This window comes from Herpailurus yagouaroundi, unplaced genomic scaffold (genome assembly GCF_014898765.1).
Source record: "Herpailurus yagouaroundi ecotype Mexico unplaced genomic scaffold, PumYag 196, whole genome shotgun sequence".
Taxonomy (NCBI): Eukaryota; Metazoa; Chordata; class Mammalia; order Carnivora; family Felidae; genus Herpailurus; species Herpailurus yagouaroundi.
In genome coordinates this window covers 22,906,455-22,925,244 of record NW_024412427.1, presented here as the reverse complement: position 1 = coordinate 22,925,244, position 18,790 = coordinate 22,906,455, and the positions used below count along the sequence as shown (strand labels likewise).

The 18,790-nt window shown below is 37.8% G+C and overlaps 1 protein-coding gene and 1 long non-coding RNA gene across 5 annotated transcripts in view; one reads left to right on the top strand and one right to left on the bottom strand.

The window, feature by feature from the left end:
* The window catches only part of MKKS (MKKS centrosomal shuttling protein), a 29,854-nt gene extending 16,905 nt beyond the window's left edge, over nt 1–12,949 (top strand). For 2 of the 3 annotated variants that reach the window (XM_040447703.1, XM_040447701.1), the window contains 4 exons: nt 2,859–4,265; nt 6,327–6,502; nt 7,681–7,791; nt 9,635–12,949. In XM_040447703.1, coding sequence (XP_040303637.1) covers nt 3,281–4,265; nt 6,327–6,502; nt 7,681–7,791; nt 9,635–10,075 — 1,713 coding nt within the window. In that variant the 5' untranslated portion in view covers nt 2,859–3,280 and the 3' untranslated portion in view covers nt 10,076–12,949. The remainder of the gene's footprint in view (nt 1–2,858; nt 4,266–6,326; nt 6,503–7,680; nt 7,792–9,634) is intronic. The other variant, XM_040447702.1, reaches the window with a different exon arrangement.
* On the bottom strand, nt 1,347–17,609 carry LOC121012493 (uncharacterized). 2 transcript variants are annotated; one of them, XR_005782137.1, is made up of 4 exons: nt 17,323–17,609; nt 16,799–16,932; nt 3,975–4,114; nt 1,347–1,574 (listed from the first exon to the last, which is right to left on the bottom strand). It is a non-coding gene; the product is annotated as an uncharacterized LOC121012493 (long non-coding RNA). The 2 variants fall into 2 exon arrangements; XR_005782136.1 differs by lacking the exon at nt 17,323–17,609 and having other exon boundaries at nt 16,799–17,204.
* Nucleotides 17,610–18,790: the final 1,181 nt, after the last annotated feature.

The window sequence follows — 18,790 nt, the reverse complement described above, 5'->3', positions numbered from 1 at the left end:
GCGAGATCCTGACCTGAGCCGAAGTTGGATGCTCAACCGACTGAGCCACCCAGGCGCCCCCTCCCCCTTTTTTTTAATGTTTATTTACTTTTGAGAGAGAGAGCACGCGCGAGCATGGGTAGAGGAGGGGCAGAGAGAGAGGGAGTCACAGAATCTGAAGCAGGCTCCAGGCTCTGAGTTGTCAGCGGAGAGCCTGATGCAGGACTCCCAACTCAGCAGCTGTGCGATCATGACCTGAGCCGAAGTTGGATGTTTAACTGACTGAGCCACCCAGGTGCCCCTCTCCTGTGTTCTCTAATATGACCCAAGTATATTACTCTTAGGTAAAAAAAAAAAAAAAAAAAAAAAAAAAAAAAACCTCAGTTCATCTTGTATATTTTTTGCCTCAGACCTAGAATCAGCCATTTCTCCCAGGAACCCTGATGGGAGAAAATTTTACCTGTTTATATCTCTTTAAATCACAATTTATAGTGTATGTCTAAATTTGGAATACAGTCATGTAAGTTTTATTTTTTTTTTTAATGTTTTTTTATCCTTGAGAGAGAGTGAGTGTGTGAGCAGGGCAGAATCAGAAGCAGGCTCCAGGCTCTGAGCTGTCAGCACATAACCCGACACAGGGCTCGAACTCACAAACTGTGAGATCATGACAAGCTGAAGTCAGATGCTCAACCAATTGAGCCACCCATGTGCCCCAATTTTATTATTATTTTAATTAAATTATCTGTTACTGCAAAAGCCCATCTGGCAGGCCTATGCATCCAGGAAGTCAGAGCTGTTCATGTGATGGTAGCCTTTGGAAATACGGGTCATAGTGTCAGGAGAAAGAGTTCTAATAGATCTAAACTGACATTTCCACACATATTCTATAAGCCATTTCATTTCTTTTCTTTCAGTTGTACCTTGCTTTGTCTGGATCTAGACTCACAAGTCAGAAAGTTTTGACATCCTAAAAATGATTTGGGAGTCACCAATACTTTCAATGATTTCTTCTTTGATTTTGTAGATTTTATAGAGATACTAGCCAAAAGATGTGGTTACTGGTCTCACTACCCAAGACTCTTAGAGGTGCTGATGTGGCATTCTGCTTTTGAAATGTTACATGTCACTGTTATGTATTGAAATGTTTTTTGAACTGGAGAAACCATTTTATCGATCACAGTTTTCTATTATGATTTGTGTTTTGGTGTGAGTATGTGTCACAAAGTATAAAATAATGTATAGAAGTCACTTCACTAAGGTTTTGTTTAAATGTATGTCACAGATTTTGCTGAATCTAAAATAACCATTAAAATAATATTTAAGTACCTTGGCTGTTCTTGGCATAAGATGAAAAATTTTTTTCCTCGTCTTGTAAAAAAGGATAACTGTAGTTTATTGCAGGGAGAAAACTAGCCATCATTGCCTTCTCTTTAGTTGGGCCCAGTTGCCATGGTTACAGTCCTTTAAATGGGGAGGAGTGGTAACCGAAATAACACTGAATAACATCCCCTCCTCCTCTTCACCTCTTCTTTGCACATCTTCACACCACCTTCTCAGTCTATAGCACACTATGCCATCGTCTGCTTCAGGTAGTCCTGTAGTGAGGTAGTCCAATTAGTTTTATTTATGCTAAATACTGTCCAAGTGATTGGCATAATTAACATATTCCTGAAAATAATAATTGGCTGAACTTTCACCTTCAAAGCACCAAACCTCAACAGACAAGGTCCATGACCTGAAATTTTTATTTTTTTCACATGTTATTAAAGTGTCAGGATTTTATGCTACAAGGCATGCTACTTATTTACAACCTTGTTAAGGAAGCTAGTACAAGTGCAAGTACACTTGTTATAATATTTTATGGTATTCAGACCCTTGGAGATAGAAATTGCAAATCAGATCCTGTCTTTCTCTTTGTCAAACAGCATATTCCCTGATTTTTGTACTTACTGTCATTAACCAAAGTCTTGGAGAGGATTATGGTAGGACATCAAAACTGACAATCATTAATTGAGAGAATGAAACTACAAAAAATTAGCTCTGACTTTAGTCAAACATTGAAAACATGGTTTATTCTTTGGTACAATGTGCTGTGCAGATTTATACAGCTAGAGCTAGACTGTACATTAAAAAGTGGGTCTACATTTGGGAGACCTAACAGTTACCATATTTCATAATTATTTATAAGCAGGATTTGATGTAAGTGTATCTATGTTTATTTTTTTTTTTTTAATTTTTTTTTTCAACGTTTATTTATTTTGGGGACAGAGAGAGACAGAGCATGAACGGGCGAGGGGCAGAGAGAGAGGGAGACACAGAATCGGAAACAGGCTCCAGGCTCTGAGCCATCAGCCCAGAGCCCGACGCGGGGCTCGAACTCACGGACCACGAGATCGTGACCTGGCTGAAGTCGGACGCTTAACCGACTGCGCCACCCAGGCGCCCCTAGTGTATCTATGTTTAGACCTAAGGTTTCCAGAGTTATAGAAAAAACATAACATTAAATCTTGATGTAAAAGAATAAAAACATTTGGGTTTTTTTTTTTAAGACTCAGAATTTTATAATGAGTTTCATAATATAGCATTTCTTTTCTAGAAGCATGTCATACTCAAATAACTACTGTAAGCTTTCTAGCTATTATGTTGTTTTGCATTCCAAAATCATTCAAATATCAGTACTTTTTCTTGGAGGGATTCATTGAGGAACAAAGGAGTGAATGCTTAGTCTAAGTGGATTTACATTTTTCATTTTCTGGAGGCTTGTGCCAGTTGATAATTCCTTTTTCTAAAGAGGGAGCAGAGTGTCAATATAGTAAACTGCATTCTATTAAATATTTTGGAATTATTTCTCTAAAATGTTTTACTTTTATTTCTTATAGAAAGAAGTATCTTTGAATCTGAGCTTCATATTGAAAGAAGATGAAAAACACCAGCTGGATTAGAAAGAACTGGCTTCTTATAGCTGGGGTGTCTTTCATAAGTGTCCATCTTGGAACATACTTTATACAGAGGGCTGCAAAACAATCTGTAAAATCTCAATCTAGAGGCAAACAAAATGAGTATTGAAGAATGAAGGAAAAATAAATACCTGGAATTATTACTATGTCATTAAGTCATTCCATGATGATAAGCTTCATAAACCTGGAGCTAATTTTATAGCCACAGTGCTGCATATTCAAGACTTTCATTCCTTGAAGAATAATTTTTTTTTCTAAATGTCAAAACCCATGACAATGCAATAAACAGAAAAATATGGTTGACAAAATAAAAGCCATCCTCACCAATTATCACCCAAAGTAAGATGTCTCGTTTAGAAGCTAAAAAGCCATCGTTCTGTAAAAGTGAACCACTGACAAGTGAGAGTGTCAGGGTCACACTTTGTGTCTTGAAAGGCATCCTAACATCAAGCTATGGCCCTTCAGGTAGGCTGAAGCAGCTGCACAATGGCCTCGGGGGCTGTGTGTGCACAACCTCACAGTCATCAGCCCTGCTCGCTAACCTTTCCGTCACCCATCCCATCTTAAAGATCCTAACAACATCCATGCAGAATCATGTGTCGTGCTTCAGTGACTGTGGCTTATTCACAGCCATTCTTTGCTGCAATCTGATTGAAAATGATCAGAGAATAGGCTTGATGCCCACCACTGTTATCAAATTAAATAAGCATCTTTTGAGCCTCTGCACCAGCTACCTCCAGTCTGAGTTCTGTGGTTGTCGAATTCTAGTCGACTTCAGTAGTACTCAGACCCTCCTTTGCCTGGTGCGCAGTATAGTAACAAGTAAACCTGCCTGCATGCTCACCAGACAGGAAATAGACCATATCAGTGCTTTGATTCTGAGAGCCTTTTTGCTTACAATTCCAGAAAACACCAAAGACTGCCTCCTTTTAGGAAAGAGTATAATTGTGCCTTTAAAAGGTCAAAGAGTTACAGATTCTACTGTATTACCTGGAATACTTCTTGAAATATCAGAAGTTCAATTGATGAAGATCTTACCTATCAAAAAATCAGACACCTTCAAGGTGGCACTCTTCTGTGCATCTTTATCTGGAGATCTCTCTGACACTGGAGAAGGAACTATAGTGGTCAGTTCTGGGGTTTCTCTTGAAAATGCAGTCCTGGACCAGTTGCTTAACCTAGGAGGGCAGCTAGTTAGTGATCACATAGATCTAGTCATATGCCAAAAAGTTGTGCACCCATCTTTGAAACAGTTTCTCAGTATGCATCGCATAATTGCCATAGACAGAGTCGGAGCGGCTCTCATGGAACCCCTGAGTAAAGTGACAGGTAAAAAGCACCTTCAGCCTTTGCCTCTTACACTTAAATCACACTTTTTTTGAGCAGAGATATTCTTGGTGTGTGTCACTGTGAACATCTTGAAAAATTTTAGAAGCCGCCAACTTTATAGCATATGTTAACATTTCTGGCAGCAAAGGTTTCTCATAAAGGATATCCTATAACATTCACTTACCGAAAGTTGAGTGATTATGACTATTTCTATGTATTTTCCTGCCCCCCAAAGGGCAACAGAATCTGTTATGACGTAAAACTATTAACCCCCCCAGGTATCTTACAGTATTGAGAAGTTTAACCACCTCATAATCATTAGGTCTTTCATACTTAACACAAAACTGAATTTTACAAACCTCTTAAATCACATTACATTCTGAAGGTAGTTTTGCAGCTAAAAGATCCCCTTTCTTCACTTCTGTACTTCTTCACTACTGTACTTCTGCCTAAATAGTTCTTAATTAGGAGTGGGTGGGTGGGTATGTACACGCACTAGCTTTAAATATCTGATATTTCCAGCTGAGCTCCTTAAGAATCAGGATCGTCTTTTATTTTTAGCACTGACAACAGGCCTGGTCCCCAGTAGGTGTTCTAAGACATTTGTTGAATTAACTAATATATTTGGTAAGATACAAAATTGTAACAGGCAAGAAATTCACTGTATTTTGTAAATTAAAATCAGCCATAAGATTGATACTTATTACAGCCAAAGAAACATGACAACGTGAAGAGTTCGTGATTTGAGCCACTTTCAGTATCCCTTTAATTGCATCGACAACATACCAAAATTGATCATTTTGATCAATTGCAACGTTTATCAGATTTTAAGCCATTGTTAAAGTTCACGATATTTAGTGTTATTATAACTCATCAAAATGTAGTAGTGTGTATGCCAGTATTGAACACCTAATATCTCTGGATTATTGCCCTACCTCTATAAGGCTGTCCCATGATTGTCAAAGTGGAAATTATGAAGAAATAATGGAAATAGTTCTATGGAACTCACTGATGTTCTGGGTCAGACCCATAGCTTTAAATATTTATTGATTTTTCATGACTTTTCCAGCTGTGAATATCGGGTATTACAGGTTATTTAGTCAGTTTTTAAAATATGAAACATTTTACTATAGAAACAATAGTTTCTGTGGGCACAGGGTTTCTATACCAGCCCACAGTTCTTATTTATCCCACATGTAGCTAGAATATGGTATTAATAGCCAGAGCTTTAGTCCTGGATCTTGGGAGCAGAGACCTTGTGAGATAAAAAGGGGAAAAACTATACCAAGCCCATGGCTCAGGTAAACTATATTTTCCACCTTCCTGAATGTATCTAGGTTAACATTACCTATTACCTCCTTTCTCCCCCTTCAGACAAAATTCCTCTTTATCAATGATCTGGGGTTATTGTGCATAGGCCATTGGTGTGTTTGAAGCTTGTCATGGAGTACAGAACATTTAATATCTGATTTGTTTTGTGAAGTAGGCATTACTGTTCCCATCTTACTGTCATATGGGGAGGCCCACCCAGACATCAGAGACTCTGACATCAGAGACTTGCTTCGTGTCCAGTGGCACATAAGCAGTAGAGCCAGATTCTCTCAGATTCTTTGTTGTGTCCAAGTGAAATACATATCTCGTAGGCATTTTTTGGTAATCCCTAAATTTTAGATTACTCAAGTATTCCTTATTCTTTGAGGCTTTAGAAGAAAAGAATATTCAAATAAGTGTAATTGTTCAGGGATTACTTTCTGGGTTCTTGCAAATTTGTTAAGCTCCCAGAAAATGGATGCACATTTTTGTGTGCTTTTCTAGAGTACAAGATAGCTCCTAACAGGTGTTCAAAGAAGTCTGTAAAGTGAAAGAACCTCTGCTTTAGTGTATATCATTTTAATAGCAGACTACTACCTATTTTGTAGGTTTTAGAAAATGCATCTTGTTATTTAGTCTACATTTCATGTTTCGAAGTGTATGCTTAGGGGCTTTTAGGAATCCATTGTACATGATTGTATGTTCCATCTTTACTCATACCTTTTGTGTTTTCTAAACTTTAAAAAATAGGAACACAGCCTATTGGTTCCCTAGGCTCAATCTCTCCTAGTAGTTATGGAAGTGTAAAAGATTTGTGCACTGAAAAATTTGGCTTCAAACATTTTCTTCATCTTATTCCTAATGAGGCAACTATCTGCAGCTTGCTGCTCTGCAACAGAAATGACACTGCCTGGGATGAGCTGAAGGTAAGTAACAAACTTTGAATTCCATTGTCTAGGGGCTGAAACCGGGATTAAATAGTCAGACAGACACAATAGTTATCTTCACATAGCTGAGCTATGCATTTTGTTTTTCATAACTTTCCTAGGTGATTTAGGAAGCAACAACAAAAATGAGAGAATTAAAGTCACAAGTAAGCTGATTTAATTGCCTGTGATATTACAGTAGACTTAGCAAGTGCTACCAGTTATTATTTCTAGTATTTACAAGCAATCTAAAGGTCCTTGACATGTGAACTTTTCTTAGTAATTAACTTGAATTGTGTATACCTTGATGCTAGTGTGTATGAACAATTCACTTAGAAAATGAGTTCCCCAGCCATACCCATCCACCTCTTAAGAGTTTGTTGTTTTCTACCAGCAATAACACATGCAACTTTTATATGAGTATTGGTCACAAACTTGATTCATATATACTCAAGGATATGTCCTTGGTAAATGTGAAAGGGCTCTCTTTATTATTATTATTATTATTATTACTACTACTACTACTACTGGGTTGTAGCTATATTATTTCCATAGCAGCCTGAAATAAATTCTATAGCATGTATATAACTCATTTATTTAGACTGAAATAATCTTTTTGGTAGAAATACTAGCAAACCTTACTGACCCAGTTATTTTGAGGACATCCATTTGTCAATCTCAGTTTGAGGAGCTAAGTGCATATGAAAGATGATATTAATCCTGCCCATGGAAATAAACATCTGGCTAAAGTATTTTTTCTTTAATTTTTTTTTTCAACGTTTTTATTTATTTATGGGACAGACAGAGACAGAGCATGAACGGGGGAGGGGCAGAGAGAGAGGGAGACACAGAATCGGAAACAGGCTCCAGGCTCCGAGCCATCAGCCCAGAGCCCGACGTGGGGCTCGAACTCACGGACCGTGAGATCGTGACCTGGCTGAAGTCGGACGCTTAACCGACTGCGCCACCCAGGCGCCCCAAGTATTTTTCTTTAATCTCTAATCTTTATTGTTTCAAACTGTATTCATCACATTACAACCTTGGCAACACAAGTTTTGTTCTTTTGCAATTAAAATCCAGCTCTTTGAGTCTACTATCTAAGTTCCCTTGAAAAATGGTTATAGTTCTTTGTGTATCTCATGTCGATGTCTGATTCTGATGATTCATCTCTTTTTTAGCTCACATGTCAAACAGCACTGCATGTTTTGCAGTTAACAATCAAGGAACCGAGTGTTTTGTTGGGAGGTGGCTGTACTGAAACTCATTTGGCAGCATATATCAGACACAAGGTAGGTTAGATAGTCCTGTTCAGATTATCTGAATTCCCAGCAACATTTGTTTTTATGAGACAATAAACCAAATCATAATACCCTGGAGCTTTTAATGCTTAATTTCTCAGTAGTTCAAATCAAATATTGTATTTGAAAACATGAGGAAAATAACATTTGCAAATATAAGGTAATATCTTTATTACACTATTATTAATCCAGCCCTTTACCAAATGATCACATTCTTTGAGTATTGTCTAAATATGGCATGTTGAAATGAGCGTTCTGTTAAATGGGAGTTGTACTCGAGATTTCAACTGCTGTGGTCCAATAATAATTGATATTCATAATGAAAGTGTGAAGATTCCACAGAATACTTCATACCTTCTGGACTGTCAAGAAGACTTAATTTCATTTAATAAAGCATTCCAAGTATTAGATTCTATTATGATTTTTTAAATATTTTTTTAAAGTTTATTCATTTATTATTTCTGAGAGAGAGAGAGAGAGGGTGCACAAGCACTGGAGGGGCAGAGCAAGAGGGAGACACAAAATCCGAGGCAGGATCCAGACTCTGAGCTGTCAGCACAGAACCTGACACAGGGCTCAAACCCATGAACCACAAGATCATGACCTGAGCCAAAGTCAGAAGCTTAACCAACTGAGCCACCCAGACATCCCAGATTCTATTATGATTTTTAAATTGGTATCTGTTTATAATATAAATTCTATCAAGTGGAATATTTTTTATTCATTTAGGAAACTATGTCCTGATAATACATAAATTTAGTCCATTATGGTTCTGATTATTTCATAAATGCTGGCTTTTTGAAAACAGATACAAAAAGGTATGTTTCCCACATATTTGCAGTTGATTCTTTGGTTGGTCAGGAGTGTTATGAAGAGACTGCAGAGCTTCTGGTGGCTGACTAGGTTAGAGAGACAGTGCACATTTTTTACACATGTGCCCCACCCTACTTCCCAAAATGATTTAAAATCTAAAAGTTATCAGAATATACATCACAAAAAACAAAATCAGTGCCCATCTATTGATGCAATATAGTCTGCAAATGGGATTGAGTAAACTAGAAAAGGTTTTTTGGAGGAGGAAGGTTTTCTAAGTAGAATTTTGAAGAAACAATACAGTACTGAAAATCTGAGGAAAGAACATGCAGTAGAGGCCATCTTATGTGGTTCACACATCCTGAGCCGAAAAAGAAAGTGGTCACTGCTTTGAAGTGGGTTGAATATGGGTTTTTAGCTATCATTAAATTATTAGTTTGCTAATATATTACTTTTTCTATCATTAAATCTCTAGGATAAACTTTTTTAGAATGGTGGAACAAACAAAAAACATTTACTTCTCATTAAAGAGATTATTTATTTTAAAACCTTGATGTGAAAATTGCACATGTCCCTAAATGGCTTTTGTCTTAATAATCATGTGTGTTCTCATTTTAAACAAATCTCAAACAGTTGGCTAAATAAGTACTTCATTTGGACATTAGCCTTAAGGAACCTCCTCCTGTGTGTATGAAAACCTGTAATATATGCATTATGCCATGTCCTTCATGTATTGAGGAGACACTACCGAGCAGTCATTCATAGTAAGCCAATGATGGGGTTTATTCTGATTCATTCTTTCTGATAACATGACTAGCATATATTTATACTATAATCAACCAGATTAAGGGATTATAGCCTGGACAGCTGACCCATAGTTGCCCATTAGCATTGTGCTAAACTCCTAAGGAAATTGAACACAAGTAGTAACTTTATGATAAAGGTTTGATCAAGTATTTTATCTTTCAGAAAAATTTTTATAACATTGCTCTGTGTTTTCAATGGTTTTATTACTATTTAGATTTGTAATGAGCCCGAAAGCATTCTCCAAGATGATGGGTGTACTCAAACAGAACTTCAGCTCCTCACTGAAGCATTCTGCAGTGCACTAGAATCTGTTGCTGGCTCTCTAGAACATGATGGAGGTGAAATTCTTACTGACATGAAGTACGGACACTTTTGGTCTGCTCAGCCAGAGTCTCCCTCTGTTGTTGACTGGCCAGATTTGCTTTCAAGATGTGGCTGTGGACTATACACTAGCCAGGAAGAACTCCGCTGGTCTTTTTTAAAGAGTACTCGTCATCCCTTTGCACCACAAACCTGCCTCCCACATGAAGCTGTGGGCTCAGCCAACAACCTGACCTTGGACTGTTTTACTGCTAAACTTAGTGGCCTGCAGGTGGCTGTGGAGACAGCCAACTTGATTTTGGATCTTTCATATATCATTGAAGATAAAAACTGATAAAACAGCATGTTTATATTACAAAAACAAACAAAAAAACCTAGACAGGTAGTCAGTTAAAAAAATAATGTGCATATTTTTTCTCTCCCAAAGCCCTCTTCTGCATATTTGGATAGGTTATTCATAAAGTTATAGATATATAAGGAAAATATATGATTCTTAAATGGAAATACCATAGAACATTAAAAACATGAAGCATTATTAAAGATATTATAGTTATCTTAGGGATTCCACAGATGCCACTGTACTAAATTTGTGTTGTTATTGTGACATCATTCTAAGAATATACAGAAATAAAAAAAACTTCCTAATCTATGCTCTAGTTTGGTTATACTAAACTGATGTTTCACCAAGGAATATAATTTGAATTTTATGCAAATGCAATCAATGTATTGATAAATTGAAGATGAAATACAGAATGCAGCTTGAGGAGTAAGTATGGAGCTGTAACAGATGTTATATTAAACCTTAAACATTTTGAAAATTTTGGGAAAATTAAACAATGTAAGAGTCAGATTTGTCACCATGTTAGAAGGAAAAAGAGTTTTTAAGCAGTTTCCTCCTATATTCTTGCAATGCAAAATAATTTTTACCCTGAGCCAAAGAAAAAATTGTAGTACACAGTAATGCAACATAAAACTATGAAAACTTGAGTGTACCTTATGCTTCATAAAACAGTCTCTTAAATTTTACTTTTTATTATTAGAGTCAAATGGAAGGACAGTGTGGTAGGCAGCCTCTAAGACGGTCCTAGTGACCTCTCCCAATCCTGGGTTTCAGGACCTTGAACAGTCCCCTCCCCTTGAGTGTGGAGTGGATGTAGGGACTCCTCTGAGTTTCTCCCCCTTGTGAACAGGAATGTCTTATTGGAGTTCTCCCATGCTCAATCCATCATTGTATGTTGGGAGTGGAGGGCAGATGACTTGTCCCATTAGCTTCATGGGTCTACAGATTGAGAGGAGCTGTGTTGCAGAATCTGGACTTAACAAATTACACCTGAGGAGCTTCACCCAACCTGACCTGATTTCAGTGATAAGATTCTGGACTTCAAGCTGATGGTGTAATACGATGAGACTTTGGGCAATCTGGGGAGTGTGTGAATGTATCTTGCATTTGATACATTAGAGGCAACCTCTAAGATGGCTTCAGTGATGTCACTTCCTGGTAGTCCACCCTTTGGGTGTGCATGGGACCTAAAAACTAGTTTTTAATGAGTATACAGCAGAAGTGATGGGATGTCACATTGTAGAAAGATGGGCTTCTCTCTTGATCTCTCACTCTCACCCTGATTAGAGGCTACCTGCTGGGTTGGGAATGCCTGTAGAGAGACCTACATAGCAAGAAACAGGGCCTTCGAGCCAACAGCACATAAGGAACTGAATCCTACCAACAACCACAAGAATTCTTTTAGAAGTATATCCCCCCTAGTGGAGCCTTAGCAGTAACCCCTGCCACTGCAACTACTAGAGAGACCCTAAAGCAGAGAACCTAGCTAAATTACTCCCAGATTGTTCCTGACCCACAAAATCTGTGAGATAATAAATCTTAAGTCAAGTCTTGGGTATAATTTGTTATGCAGCAATAGACATCTAATAAAGGCAGGAGCAAAGGCTTATTTATAATTACATACTGAAAACTTGGTCACACAATGGCAAAAAGCTTTCTTGATGCCATGCCTCTGCGTTTTCACCATCACTACCAGCATAAAGGCACTGTTCTTTATCATACATGCTTACAATGGGGTTTTACATTCACTTAAGAAAGTGTGTCACGTGGGAATAGGAGAATTGCCCTGGGTCTCCCTGGCCTTCTACTGCATTTCCAAGTTACTCAAAAAAGGGATGCCACACTGAATCTCTCCAGTTGATCTTAGAGGTTAAGACCCTCCACTTCCCATGATAGCCATTAACTCTGCCATTTTTATTTAGCTTTGCCATAAAATTCAGTTACATACCTTGGTGAAACATCCATGCTCTCATTTTGAATATGTCATAAATTTGTTTAAATGGTCTCATGAAGTCATGTTTCCTGAAGTTGTGTACAAGCCTTACTAGAAAATACTGTAATTTTTTTTAAAAAAAAGCAATTCCTTAACAGATGAAGGAAATCATCAAACTCAGATGGTAAAATATGAGATGAAAATTCATGATGCAAATAGTTGCAGAGGAGCTCATTTTGACAGAAATAAATGACAGAAACAGCAACTAAGTTAAGCCTCAGACCATGTTTTGTGACTGTAAGATTGAGGTCTGAATATCTCATTACAAGGTTCCTCGAAGACAGAACCGGAAACCCTGACCACTACAAAAAAAAGGAAAGAGAGAATAATGCTCAAGAGAGTGAAGTCAGGGACGGCTGCTCACGACTTCTGTGGGACTTACAGGACGTGTAGCATTCAGGTTTACTGAGTCGTAGGTGTCCAACAGGATTAGCATCCTATTTATCAAAAGAGGTTAGGATTTTGGCTGCAAGGAAAATATTGGAAAATGAAAGCAAATTAAAGGAATCTTCTAAGTCAAAATACTTGTTTGGTTTTATAAATACCCCAGTCCTTAATTCTTCCATTTGTACTATATTACATAATCTCTACTAAAACATAAAGGTATTTTAAATCATTAGAGTGAAGTGTTTTCCCCAGAATGTTTAAATTGTATATTGTCTTTTAGTTGCATATAAATCTTTTATTATCATAGTATCCTTGAGCTCATTTAGTTTGTATAATCAAAGCTAGTTAGGCATTTCACCTGACAGTAGAAAAAAATTTAAGTACCTTTGTAAGATCCATCATATCCTATATTCTTACACTGTGAATAATTCTTTGGATAACTTTAAAATAAAACAATATGGGGGCACCTGGGTGCCTCGATCAGTTAAGCTTCTGACTCTGGACTTTGGCTCAGGTCATTATCTCATGGTTTAAGCCCCAAATCAAGTCCCATGCTGACAGTGCAGAGCTTGCTTGGGATTATGTCTCTCCCTCTCTGCCTCTCCCCCACTTGTTCTCAAATAAAAATAAACTTAAAAAAATACCTCCAAAAAATAAAATAAAATATTGTTTACAGTTACATAAACGATACAGGTTATTAAGAGAATCATGTACAAAAATCACTTGCATAATTAACACAGGCCCTGTCAAACATCCAATCAGTTATTCATTCCTTCCTGATAATCTTGGGGGAATAGTCAAGGAGACTAAACACTTCTTATAGGGCTCTGTTTCAGCTGTCTAAATAAACCTATCTCTTGATCTGAAGGAAAAGGCAAGCTTAAACATGTGATATCTTTGTAATTTTTTTTATCATGTAGTTAAGTGTTTCCGCTTAATAACTATGGTATCCCATAATCCTTGGAAATTTTTGCCACTTACAAAATTTTATTTTAAATGTATCTAGACCCAATGTCAGCTTGTGTCTTTAGATTACAAGTAAATTTATATACTTATTTATTAAATATACAGTAATACTCATAAAAGCAAATGCAGTCCCTGAAAACTACTCCTACATATAGATAAAGCCTTTTATTGGAGAGATAATCAGTAAGAAAAGCACTAAAAGCAGTGCCATACCATTACCTGTAATAAATTGTGACTTTAGAGGGAAATCAATCAACTTGATAATTTCCTATTAAGAAATCACACTGAGAAAATATTTATAACGAAAATCCTAGTTTAGCCTTGTAGCTTTTGCTTAAAATATTAAAATTTCATTTTGAGAAGTGTTAAGTGACTTCTTTTTGTTTGCCAGACACAACAGTCAATGGTATAAGAAGTATTAAAAAAAAAAAAAAAAAAAAGATTTATTCACAGTCCCTGACCTCAAGGAGCTGATCACCTAGCCAGTGACACTTTTTTTTAATATTATTTTTATTTCTTAAAAAGCAATTGTATAAAATTATTACATAATTATTCAAATCATTCATAAACATTATGTGGTAATAGAAAAATTTTAAAATGTGAATCACAAACAAGGAAAATAAAGTCAAATGTAGTCCCACTACCCAGAAATAACCACTGTTAACATTTTATATGCATCTTTTCAGTTTGTTTTCTGTATATGCGTTGCCAAAATGTATTAACATAGGATGTTGCTTTAGAATCTGTTCCTTTTACCTAAGATGCACGTCATAAACATGTACCATCACTACATATTCTACTACTACATCATTATTAATGCCTAAAGAAATTTCAGTTGTAGAGATTCTACCATAATTTAGCCAATGAGCTTTTATTAGTATACTTTTAGGCTGGTTTTAATTTTTTTACCAGTATAAGCAAAAACTCAGTGAACATCTTGTATATATCCTTTTCCCATATCCAGATTACTTCCTCAGGATAAGTAAATAGAATTATGATTTCTGGGCCTCAGTATTTATTTGAAATGGAAAGACTATATTAATGTACATTGTCTTAATTAAGTCTTCCAGAAATGTTGCATCAAAATACTCTGACCATAGTGTGTACAAGTACTCGTTTTCCTGAACTTTGGCCAGCACTAGTTTTTTGCCAACTTAATAGCTGAAAATGGACTCCTCTTAATAATTTGCATTTTTAAAATTATTAACGACATAGACATTTTTTATACATTGTTGGCCAATGTTGTCCTTCTTTAGTAAATCTTTTCTTAATAGGTCTTCCATGTTTCCTATCAGTAAGTTAATTTTCCTCATCTATATTTATATTTATCTTCTGCACATTATTAAAGATATGTACATATCAGAGAGGTAAGTTTTTAAAGCAAATGCATAACCTTTCTTCGTGGTCTCAAATTTCCAACCAGCTGCACATGCCCAAGTAAATGTGGCACAGTTTCTATTGATTTGTACTAACTCACACAAGCAGCAGCAAAACACCTATGTAGCGTGAAGAATATAAAATAGTGGGCAAACTATTGCCCCTGCCTGTGAATACCATCTAACCCTGTGATAAAGCATCTGTGACATGGATGCTGTAGGACTTGGGTAGGGCTGCCATTAACAAATTACCACAAACTTGGTGGGCTTACAACAACAGAGATTTATTCTCTCACTGTTCTGGAGGCTAGAAGTCTGAAATCAAGATGTCGTCAGGGCTACACTGCCTACAGGGGCTCCAGGGGACAATCATTCCTGCCTCTTCTAGTTTCTGGCGGCTGTTGGCAATCCTTGGCATTCCTTGGTTTATACACCCAACCTGGCAATCTCTGCCTCCATCTTCACAGGCCTTCTCTTCTCTCAGGGTCACAAATCTCCTTTTCCTTTCTCTTATTAAGAAGCTAGTTATTGCAGGGGCACCTGGTGGCTTAGTCGATTAAGCGTCCGACTTCAGCTCAGGTCATGATCTCACGGTTCGTGGGTTCAAGCCCCGCTTGGGGCTCTGTGCTGAGCTCAGAACCCGGAGCCTGCTTCGGATTCTGTGGCTCCCTCTACCCCTTCCCTGCTTGCACTCTCAAAAATAAACTTTCTCTGTCAAAAATAAACAAACATTAAAAAAAAAATTTTAGGCTCACCCGAAATCCAGAACGATGGCATCCTAAGATCCCTAATTACATCTGCAAAGACCCTATTTTCAAATAACACCACATTCGCAGGTGTGGGGCCTAGGGGGCAACACCATTCAACTCACTACAGACGGTAAAAAATGCCCAAGATGTAAATCTTCCTTCCCCAGGTTACAGTTGTGCAGGGAGTAAAGTATGCCCAACTTGGACAGAAGCACCAATGCCAGGTTTTACCACCAAACATTTCAAGTCATTTCTCCATTTATTGTTTTTTAATTATAACCAAAGTGCAATCTCTTTTGCCCCCTTTTTGCCTTAAATTGCCCTACACCTGACATTGTCTTCTACTTGGCATCTCTATCTGCATCACCTTCACACTTACTCTCCTTCCCCAGGTATCACATATAAACTACTCATTGGATACTGTTCTATACTTTCTCTATGCTCACATAATTTACATACAAACACATAAACAAAAAATGTTTACATTACTAAGAGAGATCGTTGTATATAACTTTGCTTTTTTCAGAAATGTCTCCAAGTCAACTGAAACTGATCTCATTCATTATTTTCACGGTCACATAATATGCCTTTACAAGTTGTGATGTTGCTGTCCCCCTTGCTAGCCTGGTGCACCCATCCCTAAATGCTGTGAGTATCCTGGCCGCTGACGGCTTACATCTAACCCCTTCTCCAGGGAATTTCTCTAAACCCAAACAAGCCTTCCCAGGGAGATTATGCCTGGGAGATCACTATCTGACCCTGTCCTGTGTGTGTGTGTGTGTGTGTGTGTGTGTGTGTGTGGAGGGGGGAACGCTCAGCCAACAACTTTGTACACATATTCTTACCTAATTATGTTTTCCTTTATAAGAGTGAGGTCCTCAAGTGATTCTAATGAGTAAGGAGTTAGGTCACAAAAAAATGTACCATTTAATAAATACTGCCTAATTGTTTTCCAGAAAACTATAACAACTCACATTTCCACCATCAATGCAGGAGAGTATGATGTCCCGTAACCTCTTCTCCCGCTTAGTGTCTCTGTCTGTAACATGGTTACTGTTTTTCTCAATTTTAAAGTTCCTGATTATGAGTGAATTTGAGCATTTTAAAAATACATTACAACTTCTGTTTCTCATCCTACATGTGAGGAGCTTCAAAGTCACCACTACATCCTAATTAACGAGTAGAAAGCTGAACAAACTGCAAAATCAACAACCATTTTTTTTGGTGTAAATCTGTAAAACTGTACCTGTAAAAGGTAATCCTGATCACCAAATCCCAATGTGTGTGTGTCTAGTTGTGGGGAGGTTCCCACACCAACAGGCAATTCTCCAGACACCAGCTGCATGTCCTACAATTCAACTCAATCCTGACACGATCTACCTGGATAGCGTCAGATTCCAAAGGAGAAGGGTTCAGTTCTACATTACTGCCCCCCCCCCCCCCCCACCCACTCCACTTCAGATGCCATTTGCAAAACCAGGATATTACCTGTGCTTCAACCTACCAGCTACAGATCAGAGATTCCAATGATCCCTTCTTGGGTTCTTAATTTGCTACAGGGGATCTCCGAACTCAAAGAACTTACTAGGTCACGAGCTTATTATAAAAGTATAGAACTCAAGAACAGCTAGATGAAGGAGATGCATAGGGCAAGGTATAGGGAAAGAGCACAGAGTTTCCATGCCCTCTCAGACTGTACCACTATCCCCAAAGCCCTGTGCTCACTAACCCAGAAGTTCTCTAAACGCCATCCTATGGAGGCTTACTTACGGAGGCATGATTGATTAAGTCATTCACTAGAAGTGAATGATTCAACTTCCAGCTCCTTTGTGCAGTCTGGATGTCAGAGGGTGGTACTGAAAGTTCCACTCCTATATTCTTGGTTGGTTCCTTGGCAACCAGCTCCCATTCTTAGGTTCTGTCTAAGAATGTCATTAACATAACAAAAGACACCTTAGCTCTCACCACTTAGAAAATTCCAAGGGTTTTAGGAGCTCTGTGCCAGACCTGGGACAAAGATCAAATATATTTGTTATAAATCACCACTATCACAGTCCATTAGAAAAGTGAGGGCACAGGGCAAACAACTATCCGCAAAAGTGGAGACAAACAGATACAGAGAATCACAATTTATCAGAGCAGAAACTCACAATCAGTAACCATTGTGGAAACAACTACCAGCATGGGAGAACTGAAACTGTAATTAACGAATTGATGTCAGCTCCTTACGCACATGTCAAAAAGTAAGACCTCCAGGAGGACCAAGTCATAGGAGAGTCCTCATACTTTTGTGAGTTTTAAGCCCCACCCCATTCCAGAGCTCTAATAGGTACTTACATTGAATACTGAAGAAAAATCCCCTTGTGTTTCCAATAAGGGTAGACGAAAAGGAACCATGTGGAAATACACTAGAGAATTTTTTTTTCCCCTCAGGAGAAATTATTTTACCAACACCTTGCTAACTAACCTTAAAGATAAAACTCCTAGCGGCACCTGGCTGGCTCAGTCGGTAGACCATGAGACTCTTGATCTCAGGGTCAAGAGTTCAAGCTCCATGATGGCTGTAAAGATTACTTAAATAAATAAAACTTAAAAAAATAAAAATTAAAAAAAAAAAAGCCTGCCAGTTATTTTACCAGCAAATAAGTTTAGTTGGGAGTCGTGGAGAATTGCATTCTGGGACACAGAAGCTACAGTACAAAACAAGGCAAAACTACAGGCAACTCTGTAGAAAAAAGGAGAGGAATGGTCTTTTATAAATTAAGGGGGGGTGGGGAGTTACAAGGCTGTTATAAACAAAAAGTCCATTGGAGTAAACTGGGAGTTCAAAGTATAGTGGCTTTTCATTGGCTGTGCTGTTGCCAGGGCAGAAGAAGAACCTTTTTTTTCCGCTAAAATAGTATTGAATTGAAAGGTACATCTCTTCCTGTTGGATCTGCAATTGACAAATTGTGGCAGGATGCGAAAGCTCCCCCTGCTGGCCGCCTGACTCCATTCTAAACAAGGTTTCCTTTTATTAATTTTCAGTCTATTTTATCAACCTGCTAGGATTTTATGAGCCAAACCTACCTGAGGGAAGGGAATACCAACTCTAGCCCCCTCTACCTTTCCAAGTGGAGGAAGGTAAATACACACCTCCAGCCCCCTCCAGCAGTGGTGTCTCACCTAAGCGGTAAAAAAAAACTTGGAGGCATCCAAGATATCCTTCAGTAGAAGAGGTGATAAATAAACTGTAGTA